Source organism: Nyctibius grandis, chromosome 1 (genome assembly GCF_013368605.1).
Source record: "Nyctibius grandis isolate bNycGra1 chromosome 1, bNycGra1.pri, whole genome shotgun sequence".
In the NCBI taxonomy this organism is placed as follows: Eukaryota; Metazoa; Chordata; class Aves; order Nyctibiiformes; family Nyctibiidae; genus Nyctibius; species Nyctibius grandis.
In genome coordinates this window covers 133,255,378-133,278,992 of record NC_090658.1, presented here as the reverse complement: position 1 = coordinate 133,278,992, position 23,615 = coordinate 133,255,378, and the positions used below count along the sequence as shown (strand labels likewise).

The following is a 23,615-nucleotide window of genomic DNA, read 5'->3' as shown; positions in this document are numbered from 1 at the left end:
ATGGACACACTCAATACAGGAAGATGTGAAAATGCATGGTCATGTAGTTTGGTTACAACTAAAATGCTGGGGAAAAGCTAAGCACGTCCACTCTTTATGGCACCCACCCGTTGTATTTGGGTGCCAACCCGGTGCTACAGCACAGTAGAAGGAATTAGTGATCGCAGAGAATTAAGCACTGCGCTGGATCGTGTCTGAAGGAGGAGTGTGCACGCTCGCTCTGCACTGACTTCAGCTTCTTTACACACAAGAGCAGGTCCTCGACTACAAAGTGAAGACAAAATTGTTTTAGAAGAGTCAGCATGGCTATGAAATTCAGCAGGGAAGCAATAAATACTGCACATCCTGGACTCCATGGGATAATCATTTAACCAGTTACAACCCATGCTCAAATAAAATATGGTAAAATAAACTGTTCCAGAATCCTGACTTCCAGCTTTCAGTCTTGCCAAACTCCTCAGCAGCAGCACATTTCTTAGGGACTAAACAAACATGAAGTGAAATTACACCTTGCCAAAACAAATGCAAATCCTTGTCATACATCTCTCCAGTCATCTTAATGATATCTCCACAACGGAAACACAACATCCACAGGCTCACGAATATCCGTCCCCAAACACGGCAACAAACGCTTCGGTGGAAACATCTACGTGAAATGAAAGATACCACCAACACACCACAGTGAATTCTCATGAACAAGTGAGAAAGGATGGAAACGCCCACAGAGTGGGAGAACTTCTTCAACAAAAAACCCCACTGATCTTGCGTATGAGATCTTTAATGGTGACCGATAAAATATTCCTACAGGATACGCCCAAGCACTGAACTCATGGTTCTAAATGATCACCGACTCTGGACAGAAATTGCTTGTCACCCTTTAGAACCTTCTTTCTGATCTGCCGTTACACAAACTGTCCTTTTCTCCTACTGCTCCAAAGGGGCACGTTCCTCACCGTGTCCCTGCTGCGACGCCTTCCCTCGCTAGAGGCCGACTCCCACTGCGCTACAACCTCCCTTCAGGTAGTTGTAGACTGCACTAAGGTCACCTCGGAGCCTCCTCTTCTCCAGGCTAAACACCCCCAGCTCCCTCAGCCGTTCCTCGCAGCTCAGACCCTCCAGACCCTTCACCAGCTTGGTCACCCTCCTCTGCACTCGCTCCAACACCTCAACATCTCTCTTGCAGTGCGGGGCCCACAACTGGACACAGGATTCAAGGTGCGGCCTCACCAGTGCCCAGCACAGACGGACGATCCCTTCCCCAGACCGGCTGGCTACACTATTCCTCATAGAGGCCAGGATGCCATTGGCCTTCTTGGCCACCTGGGCACACTGCTGGCTCATTATGTAGGTTGGCACAGCGCTAGGACATGAGGCTGCCTCTGCACCATCTCCCAGTGCAAGACCTGGGTTCTTCTGGTGCCTGGGGCACCCCAGGGACCACTGCAGAAATACGGGCGAACTGGCTGTATTTAACTGTCCTGAAGAAACCTACAAAACAAGTGCTACGTTATATATTACATACAGTTTTCACACACTTTCCTACGCACAACCTCCCTCCAAAGCTGTGCCCCTTCGCCCCACTGCCTCAGGGCAGAAGGTCTCTTGGGACGTGATGGGATGGGATGGGATGGGATGGGATGGGGTGGGATGGGATGGGGTGGGATGGGATGAGATGGGATAGGGTGGGATGGGATGGGACGTGATGAGATGGGATGGGATAGGGTGGGATGGGACGTGATGAGATGGGATGGGATGGGATGGGATGGGATGGGATGAGATAGGACGTGATGGGATGGGATGGGATGGGACGTGATGGGATGGGATGGGATGGGATGAGATGGGATGGGATGGGATGAGATGGGATGGGACTTGATGGGATGGGACGTGATGGGATGGGACGTGATGGGATGGGATGGCCCAACAACTTCTGCGATGACCCAGAGCCTGCAGGCAGGACCTGCAGCCGAAGCGGTGTGTGAAGCAGCCATTCCACCCGAGCAAAATGCATCTTAACACCTTCCCTTTCCCTACACGGCCACCGAGCAGCAAACCTACACATCCAGGGGTGCACGACGCGTCTTTTCAAAGCAAGGACGCTCCTCTCCTGCTGTTGTTGTGTTTCAAATTTATTAACATCAAAATGGGACATTGGAAGGAGGGGGAGAATATGCTGAATACAGAAATACGCTCAGAAACACAGAATCCCAGAATCAATGAGGTTGGCAGAGCCCTCTGGGATCATCGAGTCCAACCATTGCCCTGACACCACCATGGCAACTAGACCAGGGCACTAAGTGCCATGTCCAGGCTTTTCTTCAACCCCTCCAGAGATGGGGACTCCACCACCTCCCTGGGCAGCCCCTTCCAATGGCTAATGACCCTTGCTGAGAAGAAATGCTTCCTCATGTCCAACCTGAACCTCCCCTGGCTCTCGGGGCTCTTGGAGCCTCTCTGAGCTCACGTGGCGCACGACCAAGCCTTGACTCTCCTCACAGCCGCCCACGACGGATCTACAGGACCTGCTGTGTGCGAGTACTCTGCGTCCTGGTGTAAACGCTCTAACGGTGTTGCATTTCTAATCCTCTTCTCACAAATAATGCACATTAAAACAAACAAGTATGCAAATAAAGAGGAACCTCTAGAAGACAAAAACTGATAAATTTTCACGCTGAGGATCTGTTCAGAAAGCAAAGCCACCCCCTGCAGCTGGTTTTGAAGCACATCAGAAGGAACAAGCAACTTCCCCCCCCAAGTCACAAGCAAGTGCAGCCACAACGCTTCTGCACGGAGCTTTGTTAAAAACGGCCGTGGCTTAGAGGTTGGAACTTGGCACCCGTGTCCTCGGCAAAGGCAGGACTTGGAAGACAAGAAAGTGAACAAACTCCTGCCTGTTTCTAGCTGTGCAATCCAAAACGTGATTAAGTAGAGAGGAATGCGATTCAGGGAAGGCATGAATGGAGCGGGGCCCTGCAGAAACCGTCCTGCCTCGTGGCTGTTACCTCTCCAGGGGACAGTGGGAGCACAGGAAAAACCACACTCCTCCCTGACAACCTTCTCAGCTGCTATTTTGGAAAATATCTCTGGTTACTACAACTTGGGATTAAAAACATCTAAGTGCTCTCTAGTGTTCTAGTTTGTGTTCAACAGCGCTTCCTCCCTCATGCTGTTGGTGTGCCCTCCAAAATGGGACAGAATGACCAGATCCCCTCTGGACTGACAGCAACAGGCCACCAAGTCCCGGGCAAGCGTCAGGAGAGGCTCTTACAGAACCACACACTGGTTGGGGTTGGAAGGCACCTCTGGAGATCACCCAGCCCAACCCCTGCCCAAGCAGGGTCACCCAGAGCACGTTGCACAGGGTCGTGTCCAGGCGGGTTTGAATATCTCCAGAGAAGGAGACTCCCCCCTCCCTGGGCAGCCTGTGCCAGGGCTCTGGCACCCTCACACCAAAGAAGTTCCTCCTCATATTCAGATGGAACTGAACCATGTTTCAGCTTGTGCCCGTTGCCCCTTGTCCTGTCGCTGGGCACCACTGAGAAGAGTCTGGCCCCATCCCCTTGACACCCCCCTGAGGTATCTGTGAGCATTGATAAGATCCCCCCTCAGTCTGCTCTTCTCCAGCTGAACAGCCCCAGCTCCCTCAGCCTCTCCTCGCAGCAGAGATGCTCCAGCCCTCTGACCATCTCCGTACCCCTCCGCTGGACTCTCCCCAGTAGCTCCTTGTCTTTCCTGAACTGGGGGGCCCAGAACTGCACACAGTTACTCCAGGTGTGGCCTCACCAGGGCCGTGTAGAGGGGCAGGAGAACCTCCCTCGACCTGCTGCCCACACTCTTCCTCACACACCCCAGGACACCATTGGCCTTCCCAGCCCCAAGGGCACATTGTTGGCTCATGGGGAACTTGTTGTCCCCCAGAACTCCCAGGTCCTTCTCCACAGAGCTGCTCTCCAGCAGGTCACCCACAGCCTGTCCTGGTGCACGGGGTTATTCCTCCCAAGGTGCAGGACCCTCCACTTGCCTTTGCTGAATTTCTCTTGCACCTCTGCATTGCTCCCCTCCAGCAGCAGGTCCACGCAAAGTCACTGCAGGGCTGTGCTCCCTCGGGAAGGCTCTGGCAGCCCTCTGCAGCCTCTGGCCTCTGCCATCCACCAGACACAGCATTAGAAAGAGAAGCAGCAACCCCCTTTCCTCTGCTGCTGACCGAGCCACGCTCAATCCTCTTAGCTCTGCCCACCGAGCCGGGCACAGATGGCAAAAGGAGGCAGGGGAGGGCTGCGGGCGCCCGGAGGAACGCGCTAATGCCCCACTAGCGTGGGGAGAGGGATTTTCTTTCGCTTCAGGCAGAAACCAGGTCTTCTGCAGACGTCAGCTCCACCCCTTGGTCTACGTTTCAGCGCACTCGTCCCATTGCGACAGGAAGCACCACCACAGTGTCAACTCAACCACCACAGGACAGTGTGACCCATCAGAGCAAACAGACGTCCAAGACAGCAATCCTGATGCGTACCCATGGCTACTCCCTGACAAGCCTTCCTCCTCGCATCCCAAAAAGTCATCTGCCAGGGGCAGTGCTGCCCACTAAAGAGCAGGCTAAGGGCTTCTTCACCTCCAACAGCTGATGTCCCAGCCTTCCTTCCTGAAATGTCTACTGACAGATAAACTTCACAGGTATGGAGGTCTGGTTCCCTACACAACTTTAAACCTCTAACATCTAAATGTCTCTCTCAGGAGCCTTTCCAGGTTTGCATCCTCCAGGAGGCCCATGACCATGTTGGTGTGGAGGCACCAACTCAAAGCTTATTCTAAAGCTATGTCTGTCTACATTAGTGAGCTGAACATACCCAGGAGAGTTTCTGGCACTGGAACAAGACAATTTACAGTATCTAAGTGTTGGAACACTCCCTGGCACGGTTGTGACACATTTCAGCTGGCACATTCCCTGGCAATTCCTGGGCACACCGTTCCCAACGCTGCACGCAGCCACCAGGTCTTGAAGCCTGAGCACATCTGCTAGCATGAAGGCAGGCATCTTCATGCTAGTTGCCCTCAGTGTCACAGAATTTGTCCATGCATGTTTACTAGCACAGCGTGGTGGGCAACCAGATTTGGTCCTTTCCTTAAATTTATCCTGAATAGGCAGTTTTGTCTTATTCTACCTCAAGCTACTTGGGCTGTTCACTCCTACCCTCCCGAAGGTGGTCTTCCACTTATTTCAGAAAAGTTTTCCAGTTTTGAGTATAAATGAATGTCATTCAAGCAAGTCGGGTCATATTAGCCACATAGCTGGCAGATATAGTCCGTCAGCGCTGAGAGGGTGCTAATCATCCCCAGAGTCCAGAGGCATCCCCTGCAGATGAACGAGGCCATGCAGTAAGAATCACAGAATCACAGACTCAATGAGGTTGGAAGAGCCCTCTGGGATCATCGCGTCCAACCATTGCCCTGACACCACCATGGCAACTAGACCAGGGCACTAAGTGCCATGGCCAGGCTTTTCTTAAACCCCTCCAGAGATGGTGACTCCACCACCTCCCTGGGCAGCCCCTTCCAATGCCTAATGACCCTTGCTCAGAAGAAATGCTTCCTAATGGCCAACCTGAACCTCCCCTGGCCAAGCTTGAGGCTGTGTCCTCTTGTCCTATCGCTAGTTGCCTGGGAGAAGAGGCCGACTCCCACTTGTGCTGAGGCTTTAGGAAGAATTCTTCATATTTTTGTTAAAATGCATCAGTATGTGATGGTAGGAGTCACCCAGACACGCATCAATGATCCACTCCGAAGAGGCAGACGGGACCTTTGGCTGATGCCAAAACAGATGCAGATCTGAACAGCAGTCTCAGGTTTGGGTATCAGCACGACGAGACTTCTTCAGCTGTTATAGGGCTCCTCAAGGTTGGGAATTCCCCACTCACAGGTTTCTACACCTCTTGGGAAGGGACGTAGGTATCATCCCTTGCTGTCTGGGCTCAGCTTCGCTACAGCCGTTGGTTAAGAAGGTTCACTTCATGAAAGGTATGTGCACGTCTGCCCTTGCACTTCTCAAGCTGACCGAAGGGTATCATCTACACACTCTGAATCTGAACGATGGGAGGAAAAAGGGAACTCCTGACTCCCTCTCCATGGGGTTAAGGAGCAACCCTCCCATGATTTCCATGACTTCATGAGGATCGTTGGGCAAGAGCGTGTCCACTTTTTCTGTCTGGAACATAACCTCGAAATTCATGAGCCTGATCTGCTCTATGTCATATGGTTCCCACCATCTTCTGAAAGGAAAAGATTTCCATTCCAGGGTTTAACCACTCCCATGTGAGCGCCTCTGCTGTGAAGCCTTTCTGTGCCTGTTTGGCATTAGAGTTCTCTTGTGTTGCAGTACGAGCGCTTGACGCTCTTCTGGGTGTGTTGGATGAATTGTACTACACGCCAAAGACATCATACATGTGATGTACATCTTTGTGAATTCCTTTAACGTTACTATGAATATTGAACAGTACAGCTCCAATGGCTGTTCATTTGACTATAAAACAAAGAGGTTTTAATATTTAGCAGATTATTTAAGCCTCTCACCAGCTGTGACATGAAAATGGTCCTGTTGTAAATTAGGATCTACACTGGCAAAGATCTTTACTAGCTGGGACGCAACAATCTTAGCAGTAGTAGAGAATAGTGTGGTGGACTACGAACACCATGTGGCTTAATACTCTGTTACTGGAATAATATCTCTACACAAGGCACTGTTCCTCAAGGGGGTGACCAGGACTGGCCCTGTTGATTCCAAGGGACAGTCCTGCAAAGGGAAAGGCAGTACAGAAACTTCCAAAATCTTGATAGTAGATCAGTTCTGAACACGGGGCACAGAAGTTATTGGACTTTCCTACAGATCAGCCATGTGTCCTTTGGTTGGTCAAAATCTGTCTTCTTGAGTTCCAAATCCTTTTTGGCTCATTCATCACAGATTCCAACAGAATGGGACTGGACAGAATGTCAACGTGTTGACACCAACAGTCAGTTTTGGCTCTATTATCCTCCTACTAACGCAGTGTTCTAGGGAAAGAAGGGAGGTAAAACTGGGCAAATTCCTCTGATCTCACATTTACCGTTTTTCTTTATCCATAATCAAGATGAAGATCACAGTACAGGAAAACCAACCTAAATAACGTTGCATTTCCACGTAGATGATTATTCTTAGCAATGATGTTGGGTAAGACAATGACATACGATCCAGCATTGCACTTGCACAGTTAGAAAGAAGTCAGAGGACAGGGACAGGGGTGTCTTGGTGGTTTTCCTTCCTCCAGGAAATTCCTTGAAGGTCGCTGCCACGTGCTGCAATCTGGTCCCTTCATTAAGCCAAAGAATTTCTGCAAGGTGCCTTAGCAAACCCAGCAAACCCAAACCTTCACTGGCAGCATCAACTAAAGATGGACTCGGCTCCAACAGAAGATGCACCACTTACCACCATCTTCTTCTTAAACTGCTGACAGAACTTTAATAAAAGGCCATCCAGGAGTCACCAAAAGCCAATTCCAGCACATGTGGCACTGAAGCGTTTTCAGCAATAGAAGTTACCCAGAATATATATATTTCCTTGCAAAAAATAAGCCACCAGAATGTCCAATTCACGTACCAAATATGGGTATGTGACAAACAACATGTAAAAACCCCCAACGATGGGAAACGCAGGATTAATCGTCATTAAAGCTTTGTGTATAAAGAAAACCATGTTTGAAAATGCTGAAAATTTGTTCTGCTGGAGACCAGACCCTGAACATCTGGCTGTTTTCGAGAAAAGCAAAAGGGCTCCCTCTGGAGTGGATTCCAAAATTAACACAGGATTCACATTTCAACGGGCAGGCAGAGAAAAGGAAGATCAGCAACAAAGCAAACGCATTCTTGTCTCTCGTTAGTTTACCCATCCTGTTTATAACGAGCACACCGGGACTAATTCAAGGAGACTGTATCATGACTGAACGATAGGGCTCCATGCCCAGAATATTAAGTCATTAATTAGTTTTCATGCGTGGACTTGTATGTGGCAAGGAGGTGAATTAAAGGATTCCTGAAGAGACAAGAAAGCTTTCTTAGCACGGAAAATACTCCAGAGAATCTCCAACAAAATAAACTATGAAGCCAGCTGAGAATCCACCTTTTCAAGCCTGGATGATCATGCACAACTCTATAAAAACCAAATACAACCAGCGGTTGTGTACCCACGGCAATAAACTTGAAAGGGAGAGAGGAAGAGCTTTAAGGACACACACAAAAACATGCTCTACTGCAAACGAAGGGCTGCTTTCAAATTTACAAGTGAGAAAGACCCCACACTCCCAGGGTTTATTTGCATACAAGCCAATTAACAGAAGATTGTTTTCATGCAGAAAGAAGAGTTAGATCACCTACAAAGTGAAGTCAACTTACTGCCTGCTTTTGCTCTTCTTCCTATAGACGTTGGCAAAAGAAAAAGGTGAACAGAGAAACAGGATAGATTAATTATCATGTGAAAAGGCAACACACACACACAAAATATACAACAGAGCCAATGGAAGAGCAGAACATGGCAAATTGTAGAAACAACTGCAGACATGAAAGGGAACAAGGACGCTAGACACTACAGCCGTGGTGGGAAAGCAAGGGTGTCATTTATTCCCACCCCAAAAGAAGACTTGTGTCTAGAATGGTCTTCAGCGTCGGTGGACGCCCTCCAGAGATGGTGACTCCACCACCTCCCTGGGCAGCCCCTTCCAATGGCTAATGACCCTTGCTGAGAAGAAATGCTTCCTAATGTCCAACCTGACCCTCCCCTGGCCAAGCTTGAGGCTGTGTCCTCTTGTCCTAGCGCTGGTTGCCTGGGAGAAGAGGCCGACTCCCACTTCACTACACCCTCCCTTCAGGTAGTTGTAGACTGCACTAAGGTCACCTCTGAGCCTCCTCTTCTCCAGGCTAAACACCCCCAGCTCCCTCAGCCGTTCCTCGTAGACCCTCCAGACCCTTCCCCAGCTTGGTCGCCCTCCTCTGGACTCGCTCCAACACCTCAACATCTTTCTTGAAGTGCGGGGCCCACAACTGGACACAGTATTCAAGGTGTGGCCATTTTATTCACCTTCCCCATTTATTTCCCATCTGAGCAGGATTAACCTGAACCTGTCCTGTAATTTAGACCAGCTCCTTCTCACTGCCCATGGTACTAAGAGGTGTTTCCTTAACTCCATCCTGAGGGCACTGCAGAGATGTCCGGGAACCAGTGCAGAGGTGTCTGGGAACCACTGCAGAGAACTCCACAGTTCTGATCAGACACTTTTGGTTTCTTCTCCCAAGACCTGGGTTTCTTTACGGTGTGTATTCCAGCCCTACTGTAGCAGATGTAGGGTATGGCTCCACTCAACCACAGCTCAACATCAGCTGCGGAGACCAGTGCTGCCACATGTTCCAGTGTTGTTCCTCCTACCAGCACTGGGACTCGCAGGGCCAGCTGGCAAGCCAGGTCAGTGAAAAGGTCTTAAATGATCTCCACTGTATAAAAAAAGAGTTGTTAGCTTGAAAAACGAGGCTTTAGCATTAACTACAGATGTGGAAAAAAGTCTCAGGAGGCGTGGCGCTTTGCTAGAAGGACTGAGCAGTTGTCAGATAAATCATCAAATCAGCTCGTGAGGAAATTACCATTGAGGAAATGGAAAAAGTGAAATGGGATATGTCTGCTGAACATCCGCGGGGCTGAGAGCAAAAGCCCTGCAAGAAGGCAGGCGATCACCACTGCCGACTGCTCATTAGGAGAGTGCCAGCTAATGGCACCAGGTGTATTCTAGAAGGCTTCAGAAAAAAAAAGGGACAGCTAAGCCACCAGCCTGGATGAGGAAAAGAAAACAAAAAATATTGGAAGAAAGTCGCTGATGTTGTAGGGGAGCGGGAGTCGGCCTCTTCTCCCAGGCAACCAGCGCTAGGACAAGAGGACACAGCCTCAAGCTTGGCCAGGGGAGGGTCAGGTTGGACATGAGGAAGCATTTCTTCTCAGCAAGGGTCATTAGCCATTGGAAGGGGCTGCCCAGGGAGGTGGTGGAGTCCCCATCTCTGGAGGGGTTTAAGAAAAGCCTGGACATGGCACTTAGTGCCCTGGTCTAGTTGCCAGGGTGGTGTCAGGGCAATGGTTGGACTCGATGAGCCCAGAGGGCTCTTCCAACCTGATTGAGTCTGTGATGATGGTACTGACAGGCTGTGGCCACCGCTCAGCCCAGACGGACTGGCTGCCTTGCGCGTGCACGGCGCTGGATCTGCTCAACTAAAGCCTGGCTGGAGTAGGCAGGAGGACACAAGGTTGGCAGCCCATGGGAGCCCTACGCTGGCCACAGCAGCAGCCCTGCAGACCCGGAGGCTACGGTATTAAACCGAATTGTGCAAGGGCCAGTTCTCCAGCACGATCTGCACATGTTCATGCTGTTAAAATCCCTTTGGGGTGGCCTTATCCAGACTGCCCCCTCGGGAACAGGTCTGGGCACCTGATAACCTCGGGGTGGTGGCTGGAGATGGCCTGGGAAAGCACTGGTAGCTCTGACCCAAAGGTTCATCCGTGACCAAAAGCAGGGCAGGTAGGTGGGTGCCTGTGCGAGGCACACTGTCTGGCACTAACGAGCTCACCCAGACAGATACAGCCAGGGGCTCACGAGTGCATGGGACAACGCAGTGGAAGATGCCAATGACAGCACTGAGTGAAGAGCTGAATGGCCAGAACGTCTCCTTCGGGGAAAACCACCGAGTTCCTGCAACTGAAACCTCCTCACATGAGTGTCACCACGTGTCGGCAATAAGATCACCCAGCCTGGCTGGGGTGGGAAGGCACCTCTGGAGATCACCTAGCCCAACCCCTGCCCAAGCAGGGTCACCCAGAGCACGTTGCACAGGGTCGTGTCCAGGTGGGTTTGAATATCTCCAGAGAAGGAGACTCCCCCCCTCCCTGGGCAGCCTGTGCCAGGGCTCTGGCACCCTCACACCAAAGAAGTTCCTCCTCATATTCACATGGAACTTCCCATGTCTCAGTTTGTGCCCGTTGCCCCTTGTCCTGTCACTGGGCACCACTGAGAAGAGTCTGGCCCCATCCCCTTGACACCCCCTGAGGTATCTGTGAGCATTGATAAGATCCCCCCTCAGTCTGCTCTTCTCCAGCTGAACAGCCCCAGCTCCCTCAGCCTCTCCTCGCAGCAGAGATGCTCCAGCCCTCTGACCATCTCCGTACCCCTCTGCTGGACTCTCTCCAGTAGCTCCTTGTCTTTCTGAACTGGGGGGCCCAGAACTGCACACAGTTACTCCAGGTGTGGCCTCACCAGGGCCGTGTAGAGGGGCAGGAGAACCTCCCTCGACCTGCTGCCCACACTCTTCCTCACGCACCCCAGGACACCACTGGCCTTCCTGGCCCCAAGGGCACATTGTTGGCTCATGGGGAACTTGTTGTCCCCCAGAACTCCCAGGTCCTTCTCCACAGAGCTGCTTTCCATCAGGTCACCCCCAGCATGTACTGGTGCATAATATGTGGAAGATGTGGATACGATGTGGAAGGACACTCGATGCAAAAACCAACCTTAACTCTAACTTGCAACGTGTGGGTAGGTCACTGTGTGGGCTAATGAACACCAGAGCAGGACACTAATCAGGGGGTTCTGATTACCTCTGCACTAGCACCCAAAATAGTCGAGGCTCTGAGGCCAACTATCACAGCATGGCTCACCGTGGGAGAAATGGCTGAACCTCCAGGGAACAGCTATGTCCTTCCAGACACAGGCCTTCCTCCCTCTCCCTTTTCACAGAGGGAGCCGAGGTACCAAACCTTCAGATAAGCAAAGTCTGGGAAGCTGAATCCAGCTCTAGATGGTGAAATGGAGGCAGCATTAAAAATGTAAAAAATACTGCATAAGAAAATGGAAAAAAAACATAAGAGCTTAACAGCTGGTGTAAATTATAAATGAAAATTTCTGAAGTGCACCAAATGATGAGAGAAGCTAAAACCTTGTGGGAAAAATTCGTGGTTGGCAGGGCTAAAACCACCAAAAAGGAGCCTTTGAAATGAGCACAAATATCAGAAAGAAAACAAAGCCTTGAGGTGGTGTATACTGCTTGTCAAGAGTCAGGGTAAAACTCTTAATTTGGGAAGAGGAATTAGTATTTCTGTTCTGTGTGTGACTAACAGTACTCTCCCTTGAAGTTTCTATCAGCAAACAGTGGGGTATTTCCCACTAATAATGAGAAAAGGTGTTAAAAAGTATCTACTAGAAATAATATTTTTAGAGCAGCAGGCCTGGGTAGCTTGCAGCTGGGATTCCTAAAATAATTACATGAGGAGTTATCCTGTCCAGGGAAGGCAATTTTTAATAGATCTTGGGATGCCCAGGCCTGAAACACGCCGTGCTGCACTGGGAGGGGTTTAAGAAAAGCCTGGACATGGCACTTAGTGCCCTGGTCTAGTTGCCAGGGTGGTGTCAGGGCAATGGTTGGACTCGATGAGCCCAGAGGGCTCTGCCAACCTCATTGATTCTGGGATTCAAAAAGGGAGGCAAGACAACTTAAATACGCATAAACATCTCGCCCTGTCATTAATTTATTCAAAGTAAGAGAAATGCTGACCCGAGACTCAGCTAATAAGTAATATATGAAGCACTATAACTTCACGGAAAAGACACCTTGCCAAATAAATCTGGTTTTGTTCTTGAATGTATTACAACTTTGGCTTCTAAAGGAACTGCACAGATGTCATATATTTGCAGATCTGCCATTCCTTTCAAGGCCAAACTTGCAATACATTGTCATTAACCAGTTAGCACTACACAAAATAAATAAAGCACTTTGCACAGAGTAAGATCTGGATAACTGACAGCTTTCAAACAGCACTCGCTGGTGCAGAAAGGCACAAGACCAGAAGCAGTGATGAAGAGTAGGGAAACTCCTCCTGTAACTCCCTGTGTAGTGTTGCTCAGGTGCAGAGAAGAATTCAACATACTTTTTTTTCCCAATTTAAAAAGTGATACTAAAAACCCGGAGAAGGCAAAGAAATCACAGAATCAATGGGGTTGGCAGAGCCCTCTGGGATCATTGAGTCCAACCATTGCCCTGACACCACCATGGCAACTAGACCAGGGCACTAAGTGCCATGTCCAGGCTTTTCTTAAACCCCTCCAGAGATGGTGACTCCACCACCTCCCTGGGCAGCCCCTTCCAATGGCTAATGACCCTTGCTGAGAAGAAATGCTTCCTAATGGCCAACCTGACCCTCCCCTGGCCAAGCTTGAGGCTGTGTCCTCTTGTCCTACTGCAACCAACGATGACAAAGGCTGGAGTGCAGTATTGTGAGGTGTCAGCAGAGCTCTGCCTGTTTAACTGGCTTCAAACTCAAGGCTGAGAAAGATGAGCAAGTACCTGCGCAGGGAAAAACCAGGGCTGCTCTAGTCCTCCTTAATCTAACGGAGGGTGAACCACAAGTACCAGAGCCAATGGGTGTAAGCTGAAGCTAAATGCATTAAAACTGAAAATGAGGCATAAATTCTTAACTGTGCAAAGAAATTTGCATTGGCAGCGGATTTTCCACTTTTGCTTTCTTCAGTTCAGGGACAGATGTCCTTCTGGAAGATGCTTCAATCAAAGAGAAGCTGCCAGGCTCCTTAGAAAGCTCACAGGGGGAAATGCAAGGAACCATATTATGCAACATGTAGAAGCAAATAATTACTGCAGTCACAGGCTCACAGGAGAGTTCAGGCTGGAAGGGACCTCAGGAGGTCTCAAGTCCAGCCTCCTGCTCAGAACAGGGTCAACTTAATCTCAGACCAGGTTGCTCAGAGCTCTGTCCGGTCAGGTCTTGGAAACCTCCGAGGATGGAGACAGCACAACCTCTCCGGGCCCCTCTGCCACTGCTCAAGCACCCTCATGGGGAAGAAGATTTTCCTTATATCCAGTCCTACTTGCCCTTATAGTTTTTAAACAATTTTGGGAACTGGGGGACTTAATTAAAAGATACCAGGTTAATAACTGAAGAGTCTAGTAAGAGCAAGCTGCTAAACTAACCTGCTGTATAATACAGCCCAGAAGATGTCCTTCAAGTTTCTGTCGAGCTCATAACTGAGCTGCATGATTCAACGTAATGACTGGGTCCTAAACCCATGAGTTTATCATGTCTGAGGCAGTCGTGGTTCCCTTCCCTCCGCTGCAATCCTCTCCCCTCCCTCCTGCGTCTCCCCCACTGCAGCCCCTGCCGCTAGTGCTCTTCCCTGTGCACTACCCTGCAGCACCTGCCGTGCTCCCATTGTCATGTTACTGACCCCGATGTCCTCTGCTGCTCCACACCATGTCCACGTGTCCAACCCACTGGGCACAGAATCACAGAATCAATGAGGTTGGAAGAGCCCTCTGGGATCATCAAGTCCAACCATTGCCCTGACACCACCATGGCAACTAGACCAGGGCACTAAGTGCCATGGCCAGGCTTGTCTTAAACCCCTCCACAGATGGGGACTCCACCACCTCCCTGGGCAGCCCCTTCCAATGACTAATGACCCTTGCTGAGAAGAAATGCTTCCTCATGTCCAACCTGAACCTCCCCTGGCCAAGCTTGAGGCTGTGTCCTCTTGTCCTAGCGCTGGTTGCCCGGGAGAAGAGGCCGACTCCCACTGCGCTACAACCTCCCTTCAGGTAGTTGTAGACTGCACTAAGGTCACCTCTGAGCCTCCTCTTCTCCAGGCTAAACACCCCCAGCTCCCTCAGCCGTTCCTCGCAGGTCAGACCCTCCAGACCCTTCCCCAGCTTGGTCGCCCTCCTCTGGACTCGCTCCAACACCTCAACACGAGGGAACACGCACTGTTTGGGCAGCTGGGAGATGAGAGTGTGATGGCCAAGCAGGCAGAAAGGGCCGGCGTGCTGCCTGCCTGCGTCTTGCCCTGCACGTGGGCAAAGCTCTGCATGTTGCTCAGGAGCACACGTGTTGCAGGGGTTTGGAGCAGTGCAGCTGAGGAAGCTGGTCCACCTGGCCTTCAGGGCTTTCGAGGTGGACAGCAGAAAGTCAGGCTGGCGACAGAACAGCCGCTCACCCTAATGAGGCGACAGCATTCACATCAGGTCGTGTTCGGGAGAATTACTTTGTGAAGGCTTACGAGTGCTTTGAACATAATAGGGTCTACAGAGAACTCCCATCAGAGCTTGTCACCACGCTAAAGCAGATGTCTACACTGGCTTTGTTATAAAGAGGCTCCTCGAATGTGTGCATGAAAAATGCTCAGACTGTGGCCATCAGAACCACGAAGAATCGAACTGTTTCTGATGCAACAACTTCTTATACTTTCCTAAATCTGCAGTTCAGTTTTGGATGCCCTTTTTCAGAGATACCACACTTCAGTTTACAAAGGTTTAGGGTCTGGAGAAATCAAGGTGAATTTAGCAAGTGATTGTCTTCAAGATTTTTAGAAGACAGACATTAAGAGGCTGAACAGGAAAACGTTACGGTGTGTAGAACCACTGACTTAAAATTACTTCCCAAATGTAATTACTCTCCTATGGAGACAGGCTGAGAGAGCTGGGGCTGTTCAGCCTGGAGAAGAGAAGGCTCCGGGGAGACCTTCTAGCACCTTCTAGTGCCTGAAGGGGCTACAGGAAAGCGGGAGAGGGGCTTTTGACAAGGGCATTGAGTGACAGGACGAGGGGGAACGGTTTTAAACTGAAAGAGGGGAGATTGAGATGAGATCTGAGGAAGCAATTCTTTGCTGTGAGGGTGGTGAGAGCCTGGCCCAGGTTGCCCAGAGCAGCTGTGGCTGCCCCCTCCCTGGCAGTGTTCAAGGCCAGGTTGGATGGGGCTGGGAGCAACCTGGTCTGGTGGAAGGTGTCCCTGCCCGTGGCAGGGGGTTGGCACTGGATGGTCTTTAAGGTCCCTCCCAACCCAAACCAGTCTGGGATTCTATGATTCTATGAAATACTAACACTAATCATGTGCTCATCTGCACAGGGAAACTCAATAAAACACATAAAAAAAAAATACCTCTGGAGTGTATCTGATCACAGTCTCTTGTAGATCCCCTCCTGTTCCAGAATGGAAGCCTCATCTGAAGAGCAACTGCACTTCAGATGTACAGACGATGTGAATTCGTTATCACCTTCAAGCGCAGACAAGCTCTAAATCTTTCTGGAAGGATCGAGATGTGCCTATAGCTAATCTATAACCCCTGTGCTGCTGCTGGCAGCGTCACTGCTGCCATCTCCCTCCTACTTCTTCCACTGCCTTTAGTATCTTCGTGGCACCTTGTCTTAGACCAAACCCTCTTTGAGTAAGGACCGTGCTTTGCCATTCACTTTCTAGAGAGGCTCTTGTTCAATTTAAAGGATGGAAAGAATAAAAGCATAATAATAGTTCAGACTATAGTCACAGAATCATGGAATCACAGAGTGGTTTGGGTTGGAAGGGACCTTAAAGCCCATCCTGTTCCAACCCCCTGCCACGGGCAGGGACACCTTCCACCAGACCAGGTTGCTCCAAGCCCCATCCAACCTGGCCTTGAGCACTGCCAGGGAGGGGGTATCCTCTCCAAGCATCAACTCCGAGCTCAACTCTAGCAGGACTCTATTAAAACCCCAGACCCCCATCAGAAGCCCAACCAATAACATCCCCCATAGATGGGAGCCAACGCCACCACACTGCCCAGACAGCGCAGGCTGGTGGCACACAGCACCGTGCCGCTGGGGAGTTGTATCCTCTGTTGTAGTGACCTGAGCTTCCAGTTTATTTTCCAGTTAAAGCTGGAAAAACTGAATTATGGCCTGGAACAGCACTCAGCTGATTACCAAACCTAATACTTCATTAAAGCCTTACAAATCTTACGGGTTCTTTGGTTTTAACCAAAGCAGCAGCATATGGACCTGAAAACCCATTGACCATCTGCACCAACACACACAGCCTGTATGGGAATGACTTTTTTGCAAATTCCTTCTGTTCCTCATGAGGTGTTTACAATGGTACAACAGCAAAGGGGGGATCTGGGAGCAGGAACAGCGAATTCCCGACGCGGGGAGGAGAGGGATGCCCATTCCTGATGGAGATGCCTTACTTTGAGCAGTTTCATCAGCCCTTCGAGCTGCACCATCAGCTCTCTCCTGCTCTCCTGAAGCGCAGACATCCTCTGTTCCAGTTCATCCTTCCTCTGTCTGCTCGAGTGACATGAAAGAAAGAGGCAGAAAATAAACTCTGGGTATTTCAGAGCCACTTCAGCAAGTTCACCCATACAACCGTGTCTTTGGGTTTCATCACTCCCCCCTGCTTCCAATTTTAAAAAATAGAGCAAAGACCAGGAAACCTCTATATAACCATCAGGCTTTTCACTTCAAATCCAGCAGTCTGCACCTTGGCAGTAGGAAGCCCCTGCATTGGGAGGAAAAAAAGCCCATTTCTTTCTTCCTTTTAAGAACTCTCTTAACATCAGACCCCGGCATCCCACAGAGCTTTCAGACAAGCAGGATGAATTATGGGAGGGAAGAGGAGAAAAGGCTGCAGCTGTTTGGAGAGGAGAAGCACTGGGCTATCACCCGTCCGCATGGACACTCGGCACAGCTATTTCTGTCCGCCTGTGTGACCTATCATCTTTGACATGTTTGCTCTACCAGAACCCAGGTAACAAGGAGATACTAAGTGACCTTCCCTTTCCTTGGCATCAGAAAGCCACTGTATTTCTACAGATGCCTATCTGTGAGATATTTAAGGAAATACAGAATCATAGAACGTGAGGGGTTGGAAGGGACCTCTGGAGATTGAGTCCAACCCCCTGCCAGAGCAGGACCAATCTAGGGCAGGTCACACAGGAACGCATCCAGACGGGGCTTGGAAGTCTCCAGAGAAGGAGACTCCACAGCCTCTCTGGGGAGCCTGTTCCAGCGCTCTGTAACCCTCACAGTAAAGTTCTTCCTCATGTTGAGGTTGACCTTCCTGTGCTCCAGCTTGCATCCATTGCCCCTTGTCCTATCGCAGGTCACAAGTGACAAGAGGTTGCCCCTCTCCTCTTGACACCCAGACCTCATCTATTCATACACATTAATCAGATCCCCTCTCAGTCTTCTCTTCTCCAGACTCAAAAGCCCCAGGTCTCCCAACCTTTCCTCCTAAGGCAGGTGCTCCAGTCCCTTCATCATCCTTGTAACCCTCCATTGGACTCTCTCCAGTAGATCTCTGTCCCTCTTGAACTGGGGAGCCCAGAACTGAAGGCAATACTCCAGGTGAGGTCTCACCAGGGTAGAGCAGGGGGGAGGAGGACCTCCCTCAATCTGCTGGACACACTCTTAATGCACCTCAGGACACCATTGGCCTTCCTGGCCCCAAGGGCACATTGCTGTCCCATGGATAACTTATCCCATGGATGACATATCCCATGGATATGACTGTATGGTTTTATTTTATATTTAAAAAAAAATAAAGAAGTGACTAATATAAGGAGAAATTCAAAGACGAACTGCCAACATGCCTTAAATCTTATATGATTTAAGAACTGCTGGGCTCCACAAATCCCAATCACAGGCAATGGTAAATAACTAAGAAAAAAAACAGATTAAAAAGGCTTATTTATTCATCTACAGTTGTTTTTGTGGACATCATAATGTCTTAATCCAAAGTTAGAGGCACCACATATTACATGTCTTTGATGTTATCTGTGTTCTCACGTGATATACTATGGATAAATCATTCTGGGAATTTTAATAACCAAATAGTTTTAGAAACAGCAACTGGACATCAGAATCTGGAAAAGAAACAGGTCCTTTGCTTAGACTGAATAAATCCATTGAGTGTGGCTTGCTTTTGTTCTGCTGACCGTGAAAAGGGCGTACCCCAAGCACACACCCAACCCAAAACCAGCTAAGGCTTCGTGACAGAATTAACTTGTTTCCACACTGGTTCTAAAAAGGACAGCAGACCATGAAGTGTTAACTACCCTGGGTGTTTCTTTCAACACCTTTTTGTATTTAGAAGAATGTGGTTATTAAATGCCAGAACATATCACAAAAATGAGGCAATAAAGAGGTGATTACACGTGTCTGGCCACCTAGAATGTGCTACAACCCCACAACAGACATAGCTTTGTCTGTCTACACGGTCCCTTTTCTCTTGCTAGGTCAGTTCAAGGTCTGTAGCTTTTTATTCTATAGTTATTTAATAAGTTCTGGTTAACAGACACAGAATCCCAGCCTGGTTGGGGTTGGAAGGGGCCTCTGGAGATCATCCAGTCCAACCCCTTTAAATAACACTTTAAGGCTCCTGAAGATGTGCTTTTCCCAGTAACAGCCAGTGCTGTCCGTGCTACAGAGCAGAGCCCAAGGGCTGCCAGGCCCAGGTACCTTTCTTCTCAGCAAGGGTCATTAGCCATTGGAAGGGGCTGCCCAGGGAGGTGGGGGAGTCACCATCTCTGGAGGGGTTTAAGAAAAGCCTGGACATGGCACTTAGTGCCCTGGTCTAGTTGCCATGGTGGTGTCAGGGCAATGGCTGGACTCGATGAGCCCAGAGGGCTCTGCCAACCTCATTGATTCTGTGATTCCCAACACACACACGAGCTTTAGGTATTTCTTTACCGTAGAAGCCGGAGCTCAGCCAGTAAGGTCGGGTTCTGCTGGGCTTTCTCAGGGGTGGGCTGAGAGGCTTGTTCATGTTCCAGCCTGAGCCGCTGAATTTCTTGGAGTATCTCTCTGTAGAAACGACAGAGGGGAGATGAAAGAGGAAAAAGGTCAGGCTCTGCACTGCTCTTAAACACTTATATGCCGTGTGCTGGCAATGTCTCCCCAAAACCTTTCAGGATGGGCTCAGAGACTGTTCTCAGAGGAAAAAGGTTCTGTTTCCAGCATCATCCACACCCCACGTGCTGTGGGAAGGGCTCTGGAGCAGCGCCCGCAGCCGTGCTGGCACCCCCCAGCTTCCCACTCGCCTCCCCAGGGGCTCCGGGCAGGAGGAAGGACGAGAGCTCAGGGTAACAGAGACAAGCTGGGGAGGTCTCACCAGGGGAAGGCTCTGCGTAGCCTGAGGTGAGGGAAGGCTGACAGCCAAGGACTCATTGCAATGGAAATGAGATCCTGAGAGGGAAGATTACGATCTCTAATCCTCCCCCTGCTCTCCTTGCGAGGCTCCATACCAGCACTGACTGAGATCTCCCTTATCTGTGATCTCCAGGAATGATTTCAAACACCCCCAAGGTCTCTCGGTAGCGTACTCAAGCTACGATGGCTCCGTGCTGCAAGGATCGAGCTGTGCCCGCGCTCTCCAGGAACTGGTTCTCCTCCAGACTAACCTTAAGGAGTGTTTTCACCTGGGGTGCCGTGCAGGCAGCAAGCTCACGCTCGCCAGCCGAGGTGCAGCGGGAGCACTGGGAGACCTGAGCGTGGCTACGAGGAGAGCACACCATGGGGCACCCAGAGGGCACCACGGGGCTCTTCAGAGCAGCACCCTCGTAGTTTCCCTTAGCCAGAGAAACGTGAGCTCAACATGCAGGTGCTGAAGCAGCAGGTAAAGGCAAATGCAATACTATGATAAAACCAGAGTGATCTCTTCTTAACAGTCCCTCTGAGGCAAGAGGAATCATCGAATCACAGAGTGGTTTGGGTTGGGAAGGGACCATTAAAGCCCATCCAGTCCAACCCCCTGCCATGGGCAGGGACACCTTCCACCACACCAGGTTGCTCCAAGCCCCATCCAACCTGGCCTTGAACCCTGCCAGGGAGGGGGCAGCCACAGCTGCTCTGGGCAACCTGGGCCAGGCTCTCACCACCCTCACAGCAAACAATTTCTTCCTCAGATCTCATCTCAATCTCCCCTCTTTCACTTTAAAACCGTTCCCCCTCGTCCTGTCACTCCATGCCCTTGTCAAAAGCCCCTCTCCAGCTTTCCTGTAGCCCCTTCAGGCACTGGAAGGTGCTAGAAGGTCTCCCCGGAGCCTTCTCTTCTCCAGGCTGAACAGCCCCAGCTCTCTCAGCCTGTCTCCAGAGCAGAGGGGCTCCAGCCCTCGGAGCATCTCCGTGGCCTCCTCTGGACTCGCTCCAACAGCTCCGTGTCCTTCTGTTGGGCCCCAGAGCTGGACGCAGCACTGCAGGGGGGTCTCCCGAGAGCGGAGCAGAGGGGCAGAATCCCCCCCCTCGCCCTGCTGGCCACGCTGCTGGGGATGCAGCCCAGGACACCGTTGGCTTTCTGGGCTGCCAGCGCACGTTGCCGGCTCATGGCCAGAAGGAAACCACCTCCTACAGCCCATCTTCTGCTTCTTCCAGCCCTCCAAGTTTCTTCAGACTTTTTTGTCTTCCAGCAAAAGGAACAACCCAACTCATTCCTCCCGAGCTGCATTTACCCACCCCAGCCTTCCAACCTGCTCGCTCTACTACAACGCAGCCGATCTATTTCCCTGCTGCCACGAGAGGTTTGCAGACAGCAACACAAGACAGCAACGCAGCTCCTGCCACTCAGCACCAGCTAAGAGGAGTTTAAGATCAGTGAAGAAGATCCACCTGCTCCCTAGGGAATAAGGGCCCTGCAGCTGCATCCCCCTGAGCTAATTGGTTAATGAGGCAGCTACACCTCTCAACAAAAGATCTAGGAAAACAATGTGGTTAATACAATACAGAAGGTTATAAACAACCAAGGTTTTTCTCTCCTCAGGTGTTGTTCCCCAAACAAGGCTGATCAAAGCTGGCTTCTTACCTGTTCTTGTTTTCCAGCTCCGCTATCAGCTGCCTTTGCTGTTTGTTGGCATCAAAGCTGAAACCCAGGTCTGCTGGTGGGCGAGGCTGGGGGAGGAGGAACAGAGGGAAAATCAGACAAAATATTCATGACCTGTTATCACACATGACACAGTTTGGACCCAGCCCCGTGTTTCCTGAACGCCGTGGTACGATACCTACAGCCCAGGCTGCAACACTGAAAGCATCTGAGAAAACATCTCAGGTGGACCATAGGGGCACATCCAGACGTGGTCCTACAGCTGACTTGGGCTGATCTCAGGGCGGGCGGCTGCTGAAAGGGTGACCTGCCTCATCGTCCTCACTGTCCATCTGAAGAATTTTATTGGCCTTTTTTTTAAAAGACCTTCAGAAAAAAAACACACCTCACCTATCTGTTCCTAAAGCACTGACAGGCCTCCCGGGCAGAGATGCTGTTGTACCTTTATCACAAGGTCTTTTAGTGCAACATTGACCTTCCCCGATGTCAGCTAGCAAGGAGAAGTTAGAATAACTTGTAGCAATAACTGGGCAATTCAACAAGGATCTGGAGCAAGATGGACCAAGGAAAGAGAGAGAGAGAGAGAAATTACAGGGTCTTGTACTGGTTCAGTGCATTTTCCCAGTAGAATCCGAAGATGCTGCTTAGGAGATGAGTACCTCTCAAAACTACCCTTCTGCCCATCAGACACAAGGCGTTGTCCACTCGGAGACATCTTCTGTCATGGACAGGGCTCCCTGGCTAAGAAATGCCTGAGGAACGAGATGATACGTAGGGCCTGCCTCTGACACCAGGTCATTACAGAAACGCAGAATTGCTGAGGTTGGAAGGGACCTCTGGAGGTCATCTGCTCAAACAGGGCCACCCAGGGCCAGTGGCCCAGGACCGTGTCCAGACAGCTTCTGAGTATCTCCAAGGTGGAGAAGACTCCACAACCTCCCTGCACAACCAGTGCCAGTGCTCGGTCACCCTCACACCGAGAAGTGTTTCCTGATGTTCAGAGGGAACCTCCCGTGGTCCAGTTTGTGCCCATGGCACTGGGCACCACTGGGAAAAGCCTGGCTCTGTCCTCTTTGCACCATCCCTGTAGGTATTTGCAGACATGGATTCAACCCCCTGAGCCCTCTCTGCTCCAGGCTGAGCAGTCCCAGCTCCCTCAGCCTTTCCCCATAGCACAGATGCTCCAGTCCCCAAATAAGATTTCCTCATGCTGGTGGCCTTTGGGTCCTGCAGAGAGGGTGGGTTCATATGGGCAGCGCAGATGATGAAGGCCATGGTGCCTCTGCCTCTCGCCGTGTACTTGAGAAACGGGGTGTCTTCTGACACAGCAGAGCACTTCTGTGCTGCTTCTGCCTTCGTGTTTTCATCTGATCTCAAGATTGCACAGATTTTTACCACAATGCTTTCAGAAGGACCTCAGACTGGGATCCTGGTTTGAGAAGACACTTTCACAACTATTTTCGGTAACTATTTGGGTAGAAAAACGGCAGTCGGATGGAAGAGCTTGGTATCCATCAGTGCTCCTGGTTAGACAGGCTGGAGAGTGACAGATCCAGGGTGGAGGGGACAGACACTGCTAGGCTTTCAGTTTTATTTCGCTGTGGGTATCTAGAGCCAACCCTGAGTGGATTTAGGCTTGAACTGCAGACAGCCCTTCTCTTCTTTGGGCAACACGCACACGGTGGGTGGACTTGCGCACGGCCAATGAGCCTTGCTTGAAAGACAAGCCTACAAGCTGGTCTTCTGTGTCCTCCTGGGTGATCTGATGGACTCATTAGGAGTCTCCTAATGATATGGAAATTGCTTGTGTAAAAACTGCTTGGTAAGGCGGGTCCCAGGCAAGAAGAAACAAAAGATCTTGGGAATTAAAATGAACAGTGTGAAAAATAAAAATAAATCAACCCAGAAACTGAAGTGCAGAAACACAGTTCGT

The 23,615-nt window shown here is 50.4% G+C and overlaps 1 protein-coding gene across 11 annotated transcripts in view; it reads right to left on the bottom strand.

Moving 5' to 3' along the window:
• The window catches only part of DTNB (dystrobrevin beta), a 648,286-nt gene that overhangs the window by 47,566 nt on the left and 577,105 nt on the right, over window positions 1–23,615 (bottom strand). For 8 of the 11 annotated variants that reach the window (XM_068406925.1, XM_068407087.1, XM_068407167.1 and 5 more), the window contains 4 exons: window positions 21,665–21,750; window positions 19,558–19,671; window positions 17,055–17,151; window positions 8,413–8,433 (listed from right to left, as the gene is read on the bottom strand). In XM_068406925.1, coding sequence (XP_068263026.1) covers window positions 8,413–8,433; window positions 17,055–17,151; window positions 19,558–19,671; window positions 21,665–21,750 — 318 coding nt within the window. The remainder of the gene's footprint in view (window positions 1–8,412; window positions 8,434–17,054; window positions 17,152–19,557; window positions 19,672–21,664; window positions 21,751–23,615) is intronic. The other 3 variants (XM_068406848.1, XM_068407483.1, XM_068407234.1) reach the window with 1 other exon arrangement.